At 41.9% G+C, this 16,306-nt stretch overlaps 1 protein-coding gene across 1 annotated transcript in view; it reads right to left on the bottom strand.

Moving 5' to 3' along the window:
• The window catches only part of CNIH3 (cornichon family AMPA receptor auxiliary protein 3), a 150,619-nt gene extending 135,354 nt beyond the window's left edge, over nucleotides 1–15,265 (bottom strand). The window contains exon 1 of the mRNA XM_069545440.1: nucleotides 15,097–15,265. Within this exon, the coding sequence (XP_069401541.1) occupies nucleotides 15,097–15,129 (33 nt within the window). The 5' untranslated portion in view covers nucleotides 15,130–15,265. The remainder of the gene's footprint in view (nucleotides 1–15,096) is intronic.
• Between the last annotated feature and the right edge of the window lie 1,041 nt (nucleotides 15,266–16,306).

Raw genomic sequence — 16,306 nt, 5'->3', positions numbered from 1 at the left:
AGTAGCACATAACTCCTCCACAGGCCAATGTCTTTAAAAAATAAAATAAAATAAAGTACATGTGACACAGTACAGGAAGGCAAGGAATAACGTGATTAGGGATGGGTGCTGAGTGGCCAACTGAAGTGTTCTGTACCCGGTTCCAGTGTGAGGGGTCTTCCCATATCACCAAGCAATCCTCAGAAACCACTGGGCATCCTACAATTCAACTCAAATCTTAATGGCATCAGATTCCACAAGTTAGGGCTCAGTCTCACAAGCCAGTCTCCAGTTCAGATGCCAATGGCATGATCAGGTAGTTACCTCTGCTTCTGCCAACTGGCAGCTGATTGGACGTTCCAATGATCTCTTCCTTGGATTTGATTAATTTGCTAGAGCAGTTCACAGTACTCAGGAATCCAGTTTACTTAACTAGATTACCAGTTTATTACAAAGGATATTCAAGGATATGAATGAACAGCCAGATCAAGAGATATATAGAACAAGATCTGGAAGGCTCTCAAACTTAAGAGCATCTGTCACCATGGAGTGTGGGATGCACCACCCACAGTGATGTGTTCTGGTTCAGCAACCTGGAAGCTCTTGGCTGTTGCTGACAAACTCAATCTCCATCCCCTCTCCCCTTGCCAGAAATCAGGGAGTAGGACCGATCCTACTGTTAGCAACTAACCATAGTTGATTCCCCACTTAACTAGCCCCCTTTCTTAGGAGTGTTCCAAAAGTCACATCATTAACATAAGCCAGTTGTTGCAGAAAGGAGCTTGTTATGGATAGCAAGACACTGTTTCACTTTTCTGGCTCTGAAGTGATTTCAGGAACTGAGGACAAGAGACCAAATATTATAACAAAAGATGTTCACACTGTGCTTATCTCTCAGGATATTTCAAGGGTTGGGGAGCAGTGAGTCAGGACAGTGGACATTTGAATGACCAAATATGTATTTCTTATAAATCATAATATCCTGCCAACCTATATTGCTTCAGCTGCTGTAGATATTTGAAAAGCCAATTACTTGGCTTTCTTTTCCCCCAGCCTCTGTACAGGTAAGAGTGACCGCTGTGACACAGCTTGAACCTCTGAGATATATACTTCTTTTTGCCTGGAATGCAAACCTGATGCCTAGAAATACACTAGCAATCTCATGGTCATAAGAAGGAAATCACCTCATTAAGAATGGAAAAGCTAAAGAGACAGAGGGAGCAAGTACCATTGACAACATCGTTGGGCTTCCTGAAACAGGAAGAACGCGGGCCGGGCACATCCTATAAATGAATGACATAGCCCTTGAGGATATGATATAAACTGGTTAGAACCAACGAGGTCCACAATGGCAGAAGCTTTGACTTCCAGTGGACCTTGAATCACTTTATACAGGTTAGGTTAGCCTCCTAACCTCTTCCCAAGCTTGTGTATATAGGTTAGTTTGGGTTTTCTTCCTTCTCTTATCTTATGAATAGTAACATTTCAGCTTCTCAAGAGTGAAGACATATAACATGTCCCCACATGACTGAAGACTTGGTTCATCATGAAGCTTCTTCCAACCCTCAGCCCTATCCTGCTTCTTCCTCCCCTGACCCTCCCTCTCCACCTGACCCATAAGCATCAGTCAGAGAAACAGTCAAAGTTTAAAGAAGTATGTCTTTGAATCCATGGGAAGCTCAGTTAAGTGGGCTGTGAGCCCCTTCTATCCCATCACCAACCCCATTCCACTAATAGGAAAATCTGACCAGACTTCATTTAGCACAGAATTCGAGAGTATATCCTGGGATGTCCCTGGTGGTCCAGTGACTAAGACTCCGTGCCCCCAATGCAGGAAGTCCAGGTTCAATCCCTTGTCAGGGAATTAGAGCTGACATTTCATAACCAAAGGTCCCTCAATAAAGGTCAAAGGTCCCCTGGGTCGCAACCAAGACCCAGCCCAGACAAACAAATAAAATTTTTTGAAAGTATCTCCTTACTGGGGCTTCCCAGGTAGCACCAGTGGTAAAGAACATGCCTGCCAGTGTAGCAGATATAAGAGACACAGTTTCAATCCCTGGGTCAGAAAGATCCCCAAGGGGAAGGCATGGCAACCCACTCCTGTATTCTTGCCTGGAGAATCCCATGGACAGAGGAGTCTGGCAGGCTGTAATCCATAGGGTTGCACAGAGTCGGACACGACTGAGTGACTCAGCACAGCACAGCACATGTCCTCACTGTCATGTCACATAAATGAACTCTGCACCTTTCAGGGATGGTGTGGTATATCCAATTACTCCTTTGCTTCCCAGCCAAACTCTGTCAGAATCCCAGAAAGCTTTGACCATCCTCCTGTGTAAACCCCACTCACCAGCTTTTCCCCTAGCCACTATGCAAATACTCCTCAAATCCCTACCAGACAGAGGATATGCCCACTTAATCCACCTCACCAAGACTCTCTGTTTCTCTCTCTTTGGTGAATTTGGTTATTGGAATGCCCTGAGAATTAGGATTTTTAAATGGCTTTTATTATCTAATTCAGAGTTTCCCTATTGGCTCAGTGGTAGAGAATCTGCCTGCCAATGCAGGAGACTCAGGTTCAATCCCTGGGTCAGGAAGATCCCCTGGAGAAGGAAATAGCTACCCACTCCAGTATTCTTGCCTGGGAAATCCCATGGACATAGGAGCCTGGTGGGCTACAGTCCATGGGGTCACAAGAGTCGGACACGACTAAGCAACTAAACAACAGCAACAACAAATTATAAAATGTTCAAACATATAGACAGCAAAGAAAAGAACAGGTTGAATATTCAACTATGTATCACCTGGATTCAGCAACTGGTAACGTCCTGCTGTATGTGCTTCCAATTGTCCCCAAATTGTATTTTATAGCTGGTTTGTTCAAACAGCGATCTAAAGATCTTCCCTTCACTCCTCATCTCTCAAAGCATTATAACCTTTTGCTTGCATATAGTTTAATCACCAATCCTTTGTTTTAAAAGTTGAATGCCTGCTATTAACAGCTCTGCGCTGAGCACGGTGACTTTGTTCACTGGTTTCCAATGTTTGTTGCTCTGCATGCCCTCAAAAATCTAAGTTAGCATTATCTAGCCTAGGAATTTGTCTACTTAATTTGCTTGGCACACATTCACACATGTGGAGAAGCTGGCTATCAATTGTAGACTCGAGACTTTTGGATGAATCACTTCTTCATTTCCTTAAAATAATTTAAATCCAATTGGACCTGCCTTCTAGCTTGCAGGACTATTAGGAAATTCACCATCAGCCTTCAGTGGGGTTCCCCCATGAGTTTGGATAGAGCTTCTGCGGGGCTTACATAGCATCAAAGCACAAGGCTTTGGTCATCAGTCCAGCTGGTTCCTGCTGAGACATCCTAAGTGAACTGGTCATTGGTTCTTTCTCCTCTGGCCTTCTGTTCTTCCTAGGCGGTGTGTCTGGGAGCTCCTCTGCCTGGCTTTTCCAGCCTCACTGGGCCCCACACTGCCATATCTCTAAGGTCCTGCCGCTTCCATGACTCACTGGCATGAAGCACCGTGTGGGCCACCTCTCCTCCAGAACGTGTACTTCTGCCTCTTTGCTGTCTGCAGGACGTTGCTTCCTGCTTCCTTCTTGCTACTGCCAAAGCCGTTATCTCTCCCTCTCATTTTTCTCCTCAGGGACATCTCGCAGAATCTCTCCCAAATCAGGAAGAACCCTTGACTTGACTTCAAAGACCTTCTACTTTCCACTTTGCAACTTATTCAGCCAATATTCACTGGTATAACTGTAGTGACTGTGATACTCTTGAAAGATTTCTGTTCCAGTTGGTAAGAAGAATGACAGTTATTGCAGCAAACAGTAAAATTAATAAATAATTAAAGATTCTAAATTAAACTCATTCATTTGGGTCAATTGTCATAGGATGTCACAAGGACCATTGATAAACGGGCCTCTCAGATGTTTATTTATCACAAACACACCATGCAGTTGACATCCCTGTTTATCACTATACTGGAATCATGAGGTTGCCACGGATTCTAAATAGTTGCTACTTCAGTTGTATTTGTGCATTGTAATGTTTGTGTAAGTGGTAAATGTAGTGTTTCAATATTTATAAACTCAAGAATTTATCAATAAATATCTTTTAAAACTCTCAGAACAAAAAAGAGGAACAAGCATGGATACATTCATTAATGTTACATTTAAATATCATACAACTCCATCTTCTGAGTCTGCAAAGAATAAACAATATTAATAATGAAATGTAGCCTAGAATACCTACTGTGTAGATTTCAAAATGCCCTGAACATTTTTATACTGTGCAAGAATTGGTACAAGTTCACATAATCCTTTTTATTTCTTTAATGCAAACTAGATTGTTTTAAAATATGAGTGTCTCATCAGTGCTAGGAATATAAATATAGGATGCAAATAGTGCTCTAAGTTGACTGTTAAAGGATTTAGATATTCAACAGAGTGGCAATCACATTTTGCCAAAGCTTGAGGTTCAATAAGAAGAATTGTAATTATCAATGAAATAATCAAAAGATCAGTTTCACACTATAACGTATTTGAAAGAACAAAATATTCAAAATTTAACAAAATATTGATTAAATGATTTAAAATATTCAGGAAGTAACTTTTAAAAGATTAACTAGGGACTTCCCTGGTGGTCCAGTGGTTAAGAATCTGCCTTGAGTGCAGGGGACAAGGGTTTAATCCCTGGTCAGGAAACTAAGATCCCACATGCCCCAGAGCAGCTAAGCCTGCACACCGCAACTACTGAACCTCCACACTCTGGAGCCTGTGTGCTACAACTAGTGTCTGTGATACAACGAAAGATCCCACAGGATGCAGCTAAAACCCAAACCAGCCAAGTAAACACATAAATATATATATTAAAAAAAAAAGATTAACACTAGCCAGCATGTACTTAAGCATAATCAAGCATTTCCCAGCATTAAATATTCAACAGTCATTTTAAAAAGAATAGTATCTATGTAAGAATACATTACATTCTAGATTTATGTTCCCACTTGTTGGAAAAGATATACCTACTGAAATGAGAAAACAGCTTATTTTAAAAATTATAAATCAAAAGAGTAAAACATTCACTTTCTATGAACCTTCAACTGTTTCATATAAAAGCATATCAAAATTTATTTTAAAACAAGAAATTTTAAATTTTGTTGATCTTGTGGAGTTAAAATAATATTTGAAATAATAACCAAACTTTATTGCCTGTGTTTAAGAAAAACAGTGTCGATAGACATAGTTTCATGGAAACTTTTTGTTCAGACAGCACTAGTGCCTGTATGTTAGGGGGAAAGTCCCTATTTCAATCAAAATTTTAGAAATATTTCTAAATGTTTTTAATTTGACACTAACTCGTTGTATTCAATTACCCCTGGATGATATAATAAAAGATATAAAGTACTTAGTACTGATTTATCCTAGTACTTATTTATCTTATAAATGGAAGTTTGTACTTCTTGACCACCTAGTCTCTATTTCATTTATTTCCTTTCTGATCTTTATTTTTTCCTTCTTTCTACTAACTGTGGGCCTTGTTTGATTATCTTTTTCTAGTTCCTTTAGGCATAGGGATAATTTTTTTGAGATTTGTTTGTTTGTTTCCTAAGTTCGACCTGTACCACTACAACCTTACATCTTAGAACTGCTTTTGCTGCGTCTCAGATTTTGGAACATTGTGTTGGAAAACTGTTCTATACGTAGTTGTAGTTTTGCTGTGTTCATGGGAGGAGACAAGCTTAGGATCTTTCTACTCTGCCATCTTGATCCCACCCCCACAGAATTTAAAATGTTTATATTCATTTTGATGTAGATGTGACTTGTAAAATGGAAGTAAACATGTAGGAAAAAATTAGAGAATTAGCCTTATAAACAATATTCTAATAGTGATAGTCACACTTTCCATGACTTGGTAAGAAATGTGTTTCTGTTAAATTGATTTAATTCTACAATTAATAAAAGTAATAAAGCCTATAAGGATAAATAAAGGAAGCTTTAGAGAAACAAAGAAATATCATATACCACTTGAAACAAAACAAATTATAAATTCTAAGAAGGCTGTTCAAACATCTAGGTAAATTATGTAAAGTGAATGATGACAAGAGTCAGCAGTGTAATGAATTTTTAAGTTGTTTCTATTTATTAAATGGTGTCATTCTGCCAAATGATGTTTGCAAAGCTCCATGGATTGAAAGTAATAAAAAACCAATCTGAATTATTAAGTATGTTATTCCATGAGAACAGAGAGGCCTGGCCAGCCCCCACTTCTCCCCATACTTTTGGAGAGGCCAACTTGACTCTTCCAACCCCAGACCCATGGGTTAACTGCGTCCAGCACCACATACAGCAGCGACAACACGCAGCTGAGCCTAGCCCAGGGCTGAGCCATGAGCAAAGAAAGAGTGGTTATTGTTTTCAGTAACTAAGTTTGGGGGTTGTTTGTTTTGTAGTGATAGACCATTGCAAATGTTCTTTATTCACCAAGTGGCCTTTTTAATTTGGTGTCCACTGTGGATGGAACTCATGGCTTCTAGAAAGAAGTGTATAATGAAGCAAACTCCCTTATAGCTTAGGTAAAATACACCTCCAGATCTTATACCTGCATTTGCTCTGATTCCCACAGCCACCCAAGCCCCATTCCACAAGCAGGGGCACAAAGGCTCTGAGGTCTGGGCCAGGCTTGCGTTCCAGGGGTCAGTTGTCCTCAGACATCAGAATACTTACCATCTTGTTTGTGTAAAGGATGTTGTTGTTGTTAAAACATATATAAGATCTACCATTTTAACCATTTTTCAGCATTTGGTTCTGTGATATTGAGTACATTCACATTGTATACAACCATCACCACTATTCATCTCCAGAAATTGTTTTAACTTCCCACACTGAAACTCCACCCCCAGTGAACAATAAGGCCCCATTCTCCCTGCCCCAGCCCTGACAACCACCATTGTACTTTCTGTCTCTATGAATCTGATTAGTCTAGATACTTCATATAAGTACAATTTGGAAAACTCAGCAGCGGCCACAGGACTGGAAAACGTCAGTTTTCATTCCAATCCCAAAGAAAGGCAATGCCAAAGAATGTTCAAACTACAGCACAGTTGCACTCATCTCACATGCTAGCAAAGTGATGCTCAAAATTCTCCAAGTCAGGCTTCAACAGTACATGAACCGTGAACTTCCAAATGTTCGAGCTGGTTTTAGAAAAGGCGGAGGAACCAGAGATTAAATTGCCATCATCCGTTGGATCATGGAAAAAGCAAGAGGATTCCAGATAAACATCTACTTCTGCTTTATTGACTATGCCAAAGCCTTTGACCGTGTGGATCACAACAAACTGGAAAATTCTTCAAGAGATGGGAATACCAGACAACCTAACCTGCCTCCTGAGAAATCTGTATGCAGTTCAAGAAGCAATAGTTAGAACTGGACATGGAACAACAGACTGGTTCCAAATTGGGAACCAATTGGTTCAAAGCTGTATATTGTCACCCTGCTTTTTAAACTTCTATGCAGCATACATCATGCAAAATGCTGGGCTGGATGAAGCACAAGCTGGAATCAAGATTGCTGGGAGAAATATCAATAACCTCAGATATGCAGATGACACCACCCTTATGGCAGAAAGCAAAGAAGAACTAAAGAGCCTCTTGATGAAACTGAAAGAGGAGAATGAAAAAGTAGGCTTAAAACTCAACATTCAGAAAACGAAAATCATGGCATCCGGTCCCATTACTTCATGGGAAATCGATGGGGAAACAGTGGAAACAGTGGCTGACTTTATTTTGAGGGGCTCCAAAATCACTGCAGATGATGAGTGCAGCCATGAAATTAAAAGATGCTTGCTCCTTGGAAGAAAAGTTATGACCAACCTTGACAGCATATTGAAAAGCAGAGACATTACTTTGCCAACAAAGGTCCATCTAGTCAAAGCTATGGTTTTTCCAGTAGTCACGTATGAGAATTGGACTATAAAGAAAGCTGAATGCATAAGAATTGATGGTTTTGAACCATGATGTTGGTGAAGACGCTTGAGAGTCCCTTGGACAGCAAGGAGATTCAACCAGTCAATCCTAAAGGAAATCAGTGCCAAATATTCATTGGAAGGACTGATGTTGAAGGAGAAACTCCAATACTTTGGCCACCTGATGCAAAGAACTGACTCATTTGAAAAGACCCTGATGCTGGGAAAGATTGCAGGCAGGAGGAGAAGGGGAAGACAGAGGATGAGATGGCTGGATGGCATCACCAACTCAATGGACATGAGTTTGAGTAAGCTCTGGAAGTTGGTGATGAACAGGGAAGCCTGGCGTGCTGCAGTCCATGGGGTTGCAAAGAGTCAGACACAACTGAGCAACTGAACTGAACTGAACCACACTGTCTTATAATCCAACTTTTAAAATTTTATTTTATTGAAGTATAATTTATTGACAATGTCATGTTAGTTTCTGCTGTACAGCAAAGTGATTGAGTTATATATAATATTGTTATATAATAATATATATGAGTTATATATATATGAGTTTTAGGGGCTTCTCTGGTGGCTCAATGGTAAAGAATCACCTGCAATGCAGGAGACCTGGGTTTGATCCAGGGTCAGGAAGATCCCCTGCAGAAGGCAATGGCAATCTACAGTATTCTTGCCCAGAAAATTCCATGGATACAGCAGCCTGGTGGGCTACAGTCCATGGTGTCACAAAGAGCTGGACACAACTGAGTGACTAACATACACACATGAATTATATATATATATATATTCTTTAATTCAACTCTATACATGTTGAGTATCTATCTCCCTCTATAAACTGGGACATCTTTGACATAAAGATTTTCTTTATGTCAAAGATTCAGAGACTTTCTTCTTTGAATCACCATTATCCCTCCCAGTGTCTGGCATATAATAGAGGTCTGGTAAGGGTTCCATAAATGGATGTGTATGCGTATGGATGGATAGGTGGGTGGATGGACTGATGCAAGTATCACTGTCACTAGCAGAGTAGTTGACTTAAGTCTGCCCACTGATGACATGCAGATGGATCTTGTCTATTTCCTACTTATTTACCCAAGAGCACTCCCCAGTCCAGTTGTCCCCCAAAACATGGCACAGTCCATGCCCGTAAGAATCTAACAGAGATGAACAGAGCCATCTGTGACTTTGATAAGAACCCTAACAGAGAAATTGCAAATACTTATAGAGACACCTAGCACGGGGCTTCGGACATAGAGCACGTTCAATAGGAGTGTTTTTCACTGAATTGAATCAGATGACAAACTAGCCAGGAAGCTTTGAGCGTCAATTTCCACTTTGAAGCTGTGTGACTTTAGGCAAATTAATTTATCTCACCGCGCCCTGCAGACGTGTTTCAGTTCTGACAAGAACACCAGGTATAAGCCAGCTTGGCCTGTGCAGACAGGACCCAGCCTTTCACAGAAGCCACATTTTCACCAAAATGGTGGGGAGCAGGACAGAGGGGGACCAGGGAGGACCAGGGGGACCAGGAAACCACAGAACTGGTTCCAGAGAGTCCTTAGGGAGGGAGACTGGGAAGCAGCTTCCCGCTCATGTTCTGAACTCACCGAAATGTCATCTTCCTGCCAACGCGGGCTTCTGTGGAAATTGTGATTTTGCTATTATTAGCTCTGTTAAACAGGCACTGTAAACAGATTGCAAACAATGAGCCTTTGTCAGAAACGCCCCATTCTGTTCTTGGCCCTGGCTCCTTTCACACCTGGAGATACATCTATTTTAACAGTACTGCTTAAGAGGCAGCTGCGGTGTCAGGGGAAATTGTCTTACTCAGAAACTGAAGAGATTTCAGGAGGAAGTTAATGGCACATGCTGGAGTCTGCCTTTATCCTCGGAAAGCACCGAAGCGGATGCCTCCATAGACAGGGCCAGCGTTACTACTAACATGGAAACTATGTGTTGCCATTCTTGTTTTTCCATTTGCTAATTCAGATAGATTTGAGAGCCTGAGTGTTTCCATCAGATGTGAAATATCTTCCCATGCTTCCCACGTGCTGTGAGCGGGCGTGCTGTCTTTAATAACAATTTCAGGCGTTCTGCAGAAAATCTGAGGCTACTAAGTTTAGTCCCATAGCTAATGAGTCTGTAACTCACAAGATTAATGTTAGATCTAATTTTATGAAGTCTGAATATCACTGTCATGATTTCCTTTCCTTTCTTCAGTGTGCTCTGAGAGTCCCGTCTCTTCTTGAAACTTTCCACACCTCTGTGCCCTACTGGCACCTTCATTTTTATTGATTAAAGCTGTGAGTCACTTATTTCATTGATTCTTATAAAGGATATCTGAAACCATTGCAAAGGTCAGAGTGTTTGTAAACATACATGCCCACACCATCATGCACGTACTTGGAATGAAGTTCTTTCACTTTTGGACAAAACAAGTCCTTGAAGCGTCATCTGAATGAGCACCACATGTGACAATGACCCCACCAGACAGCAATAGCAACTGTTTATGTGTTCTGTGAAAGTATTGATATTCTTTGAAAATATTCTGATATCTGATATTCTGTGAATGTATTGATAAGTAGTGGTTATTAATAATCAATGCTGGGGGAGTGGGATGAATTGGGAGATGGGGATTGACATATACACTATTATGTACTAAATAGGTAACTAATGAGAACCTACAGGTGAGTACAGGGAGCTCAGTGCTCTGTGGTGACTAAATGGGAAGGAAATTCAGAAAAGAGGGGTGCCAGACCCTGAGCAAGTACTTGCCATGCACTCTCTCCTCTCATTCCCACACTCTGTGATGTGGGTATTTATCATCTCCATGTTATCAATGAGAAAACTGAGCCTCAGAGAGGTCAGGCCCTTACCTAAGGTCACACAGCAGACAGGAGGGTCCACTAGGATCCACATCCAGCTCTGACTCTAAAGCCCACTCGCTAAGCCTCAGAGGTAGAGGCCGAGGGATGTGGACCTCCTGGATAGGGATTGAGGAAACCTGGCAGCTCGGCCTCTGAGAGTGAAAATGGGCTGTTGTACAGTTCAGGGCCAGGGAGCCTCACAAACAGAAGAGCTCTAGCTGGGACTATGCCAACCTTCACGTCCTGGTGTGCAGGGCAGGGAGCAGATGCCGAGACAGTTAGACCTGATTAGCCTATGCTCTCTCCTGATCCTCTGGAACAGAACTCGAAGAAACCCATCTGGTCTCCTCCCATATGCCATCTGGAAGGCCCAGAGGTACAGAGAAGTTAAGTAACTTTACCAACAACACGCAGCTAGTAAGTGGAGGAGCTGGGATTCAAACCCAGGCAACCTGAGCACAGAGCTGGTTTTCAAACCCTGCACTTCAAAAAAAGGCCTGGACTAACGGCCTCAGATTAGTGCAGGTCATAAATGACTTCACAGTTCAGAGAGGGTGGTGGCTGGGAGAGAGGGGAAGCTAGGTGGAGAGTTGATCCTTTAGCCACACCTGGAAGAGCAGGGAGGTGGGATTTGTGGAGGTGATGGAGTGGAGGATGCCAACCTGTGTGCTAGTTCATTCATCACTGAGCAGATTAGCTTGGCTGTGAGTTTATTAACAGAGGAGTGAGGGGAGAAGCCTAATCAGAAAAGTAGGTTTGGTGGCCTTGAGTGCCAAGCCGGATTAAATAAAAAGAAGTTCAAGAGAAGTTAGAGTCTACCTTTTCCAAGTGCCTGCCACATCATGTTTCTGTACAAACAGCTCTAGAAGAGCTGTTTCTGCACAAGACCCCTGTAAGTGTTATGGGGAAATTTAAGGCATAAATGAAGCCTCAGAAATCCCCAGAGGCTCTGGAAACTGCCATCACAAATTCAGCCAGTACCTACCACCTGGGAGGAGAGAGGGAGGGGGAGAGCCAAAGCCGTGGAAATGAAGACTCTGCGGCATACGTGCACCCTCACGTTGAAGACTGAGACGGACAGGACTCCCCTGATGGTCCAGTGGTTAAGACTTTGCACTTCCAATGCAGCAGCAACAGGTTCAATCCCTAGTCAGGAAACTAAGATCCTATATGCCATTTGGTGCAGCAAAAAGATAAAAATTGAAAAAAAAATTTTTTTAAGATGAAAGCAGTTACCTGGGGAGGGGAAGAAGTTATAGAGGTAAAACAACCCCAAAGAGCAGGTAACCTCAAAATCTTTCAAATGGCCAATTGTAGTATTTAGGCTTCCATTATTTTCCCATTTGTTTAACAAACATTTATTCATGGTCTACCATCTGCCAAGTACTGTGTGGGCATTTAAAAGCGAATATGCTGATATACTGGTAATTCTCAAACCTCCAAGCAAAAGAATAAGATTCCACTGGCAAGCCTCCATTTGGAGTTGCCTGAAACCGCTCCTCAACTCCTGTCCACCCACAGTGCCAAACTGAGGTGTGGAGGTGAGATGGGAAGAGACTCAGAGAACACCCCATGGAGCTCCCTGTAGGGGTTAATAATCAGCCACCTGTTGCTTTGGCTAAGCCATGAAAAAAACACACCATGGGAAAAGAATAAAAGCAAAATATACCAATACAGTATAATCTAAGCAAAAGTACAGGGGGTTGATTAGTTGGGGTCATCATTCCCTGCTAAGCTAAGGAAAAACATAGTGTGGACCTTGGAATGCCGGGTCAGCGCAAGTTCAGAACGCTGCTTGTGCACGCACCAAGATGTTTTCCTAAAGCATATGTGGGTCTGTGACCTCCAGCTGGGTGATACCCCTTGTACAAGAAAATAACAAAGAGCCAGTCTATGTCTGACGCAGGATACAGCATGCTTGGGGCTGGTGCATGGGGATGACCCAGAGAGATGTTATGGGGAGAGAGGTGGGAGGGAAAAAAATAAATAAATAAAATAAACTTGTTTCTAAAAAAAAATAATAATAATAACAAAGACAGTTCAAAGTAACCAATAAAATGGGAGACGTGACCAGGGGCACAGGAGGCTGATTTTTATCATAGCACAACAGATGTACTTTCTGCATGTCAAGACACTAAATAAAAGTGATGTGGCTCCGAGGAACAGGGCTCTTGATCCAAGAGGTCTTGAGCCCTCTGTCCCATCTTTAAAACTTCAATTCTGTCTCTAGTTTCTTTTTCCCAAGCTGTGTGTTGACCACTTTCAATCCCTACCTGCTGCGCTGGCCTCAGCAGCTCTCTAACGCAGGCCAAGGAGTCCTTTCCTGGGGCTGGGCAGCTGTGAGTGTATTCTGGGTTAAAAATCTTCTCCTCCCTGAAACTTGAGTTTGGGGTAGAAATATCACTTTAAGCTATAGAGCAGCCATCAGAGATATGTGTTCAACTGTTGGCAAAAAAAAAAAAAAAATCCAAAAAGCAATCCTGGCCAAACCCTCCAAGAGTCAGCTTCGAAAAGGGGGCAGCCTGCAGTTCATGGGACAAAAATCACTTTTGCCTGCACATTGGAAGGTATATAACTCGTTTTCATTTAACCCCATCTCCTCTAAGGAGACTAAACCGTTATTTTGATTCAGAATGTAGACTTATAATAACGATAATCTGTTATACCTTCAAAGTGCCCCTGAACAAGACGTGACCACAGAGATGCTAGGAATTCAGTGACCCTCTGTGGTAGAGCCTGTGATGAGCAGTGCACTGAGTTTCCATCCCTGAGAATTATTCCGTTGTTCTAATGTCCAGGCAAAGGTGAGGCAAAAGCAGATCCAAACCCAGAATAGGAAGTCTGGGCATTTTCAAGGTTTCTGAACAGCAATGATTGTGCTCAGTCAGCCACTTTCATCACCAGAGCTCAGCCTTTTTAATCAATTCTCACAGAGATCTGGAAAACTGATACACAGAATGATCCCATGTAAAATCTTTCTGCTCTCCACCCCCACCCCCAAAAAAAAAGGATCAGGAAGAAGCTAGTGGCTTGGCCCAAGGCTTAATGCTAAACCAGCTTCAGAATCAAAAACAGGTTTCTAGGATCAGCCTTTACTCTCCCAGTAAGTTCTGCAACCTGAGAATCTGGCCAATAAAATTCAAAATCTTTCAACACTCAGAATCAGCAGCATCGAGTCAGAGCTAAAAAATAAGTAAGTGTTGCCTAGTGCTGCCAGCAAAATAAAGAAAGTGTTGAAATCTAGTTAATTACTCAGGACATGTTGGCAGACACCTCTGCTTGTCAAATTCCTGGTTGTCGGTATGGTTGTTTACATCTGCATTAATTTGCACTTGTGGAAGTTTTAAATACTTCTTAAGTAGTAGCAAAGATATTACCAGAAACTGTGCTGTTTTGGAAAAATTCCTCTCCTCCATTCCTGATTTATTCACAGGTATAGGACACGTTGCCATAGAGCCATGACTCTTCAGCTTGGAGAGATCTTAAATGGATCTTACACTCAGACATCACAGCTAAAGCCACTGCCATCCTTCTGTCTCTGCCTGGACCATGAACTTGATCCCCAGACTTCTACTCTTGCAGTGCACAGTTCCAATGCAAAGACTCTAAGAAAATCTAGACACTCATTTAAACTTGAAAAAAAAAAATGGGTGAAGGTGATCAGGGGTTAAAACTTACAGTCATAAGACAAATCTGTTCTGGTGATACAGTGTATGGCATGGTGACTATAATTAACAATACTGTATACACAAAATTTGCCAATATATATGTTAAAAGTTTTCATCATAATAAAAATATTTATAACAATGTGAGGTTGACTGATATTAACTAGACTTACTGTGGTGATCATTTTATAGCATATACAAATATCAAATCGTGATGGTATACATCTAGAACTAATACAATGTCAATCACATCTCCATAAAACTAGAAAAATAATTAAAACCTAAAACTTTGACAAAAACATATTGAGGAAAAATTTTTTTAATATCATTTAATCATTTTGAATTTTTTTCATTCATTCAACAAATGTTTCCTGAGGACATATTTTGTGTCATATTGTACCATTAGGTCTTGGGGACACGTATTCAAAGAATTATCACATCGCCTCTGCCTACAAGGAGTTTACAGTTCAGTGAAGGAAACAAACACTGAGAGAAAAACACAATGGAATAGGTGTGTACGGTGGAGTGGGAGTGAAGTTGACATTTACGTACTAAAACTCAAATACGCAGAAACTAGAAATATATTTTCTATAAGTAGTCTTACCTTGCGCTCAATCCCCAGTGACAATACACACATACAAATCTTAAATTTTTCAGTAAGAGGTAACTCAGGCCCAGGGCTTCCCTGGTCATCCAGGGTTAAGACTCCACGCTTCTGCTGCGGGGGGCTTGGGATCAGTCCAAGGCTGGGGAATGAAGATCATGCACGCTGCCTAGTGCAATAAAAAAAATTACAATAAAAAACAAACAAAACACCTCAGGTTCTTCTAGGTTAAAAACATTACTTTCAGGTAAAGATTCACTCACTTTCCAAGTTCAAATTCCCTTTCAGGTCTCTTCTCCTTTCCAAAGGAGCTCTGGTCTAGCCACACATCCAATTCCTTCTCAGTAAGGCACCAGGTGCAGCAGGAAACTTCCTAACCTGTTGGCATCCTCTACTGAGGTGTTTCTGGTCTCCTCTGGACGCTCATTTCTTACCCAGTGTCCACTGCTGTGACTGACCTCTCTCAGTGTTCTGGGTTGCAGTGCTCCTTGCTAGGGCTGAAGTCCTGGGTCTCTGGCCCTCCTCTCCAGCCTCCCTATCCCACCCCTGACTCTTCTCTATCTTCGGCTCTTTCAGCCTGTCTATATTCCCACTCAGGCCCATGTAAATGCCAAGTCTCATAAGCCACATGCCTTGGCTGCTCTCATAAGCCACACTGCCCCACGGCTCTGCATGGTAGTCATTTCCTAGAGCTGCCAGAAATCTGGAATCAGGGCCATGGCCCGCCGAAGTCCCTGCAGGAGGAGTTTTCCATGCCCCTTCCAGTTTCTAGTAGATCTCAGTGTCCCTTGGCTTTCAGCAGCAACACTCCAGTCTCTGCCTTGACCTTCACATGGCCTTCTTCCCTGTGTCTTTCTCTGTCTTCTCTTCTTATAAAAACACCAGTTATCAGATACAGGGCTCCTAAGAGATTTGCAGTCTCCCAGGGAAGCAGAGAGAGTATTTGCTCTAATGTTCCCAGAGTCCCCATATCACCTGGTAATTATTCGATTCCCTTTAGAGGTCTGAGGTCCAGATCTTGAGCCCACTTGGGAGAACCAGATCACTCCCATGTAAACGTCCCTCTCTGCCTACTGTTTTCATTTACATTGTACACTATAACTGTGAATGCTACTGCCGCTTCTGATCACCAAAAGCAAGGTCAGGGGTAGGGAGGCTGGGAGGATTTCCACACATCAAGCAGTTCTGCAGAATACTGTCAAATGCTTTT

Source organism: Ovis canadensis, chromosome 12, assembly GCF_042477335.2.
Source record: "Ovis canadensis isolate MfBH-ARS-UI-01 breed Bighorn chromosome 12, ARS-UI_OviCan_v2, whole genome shotgun sequence".
Lineage (NCBI taxonomy): Eukaryota > Metazoa > Chordata > Mammalia > Artiodactyla > Bovidae > Ovis > Ovis canadensis.
This window is presented reverse-complemented; position numbering and strand designations above follow the sequence as displayed.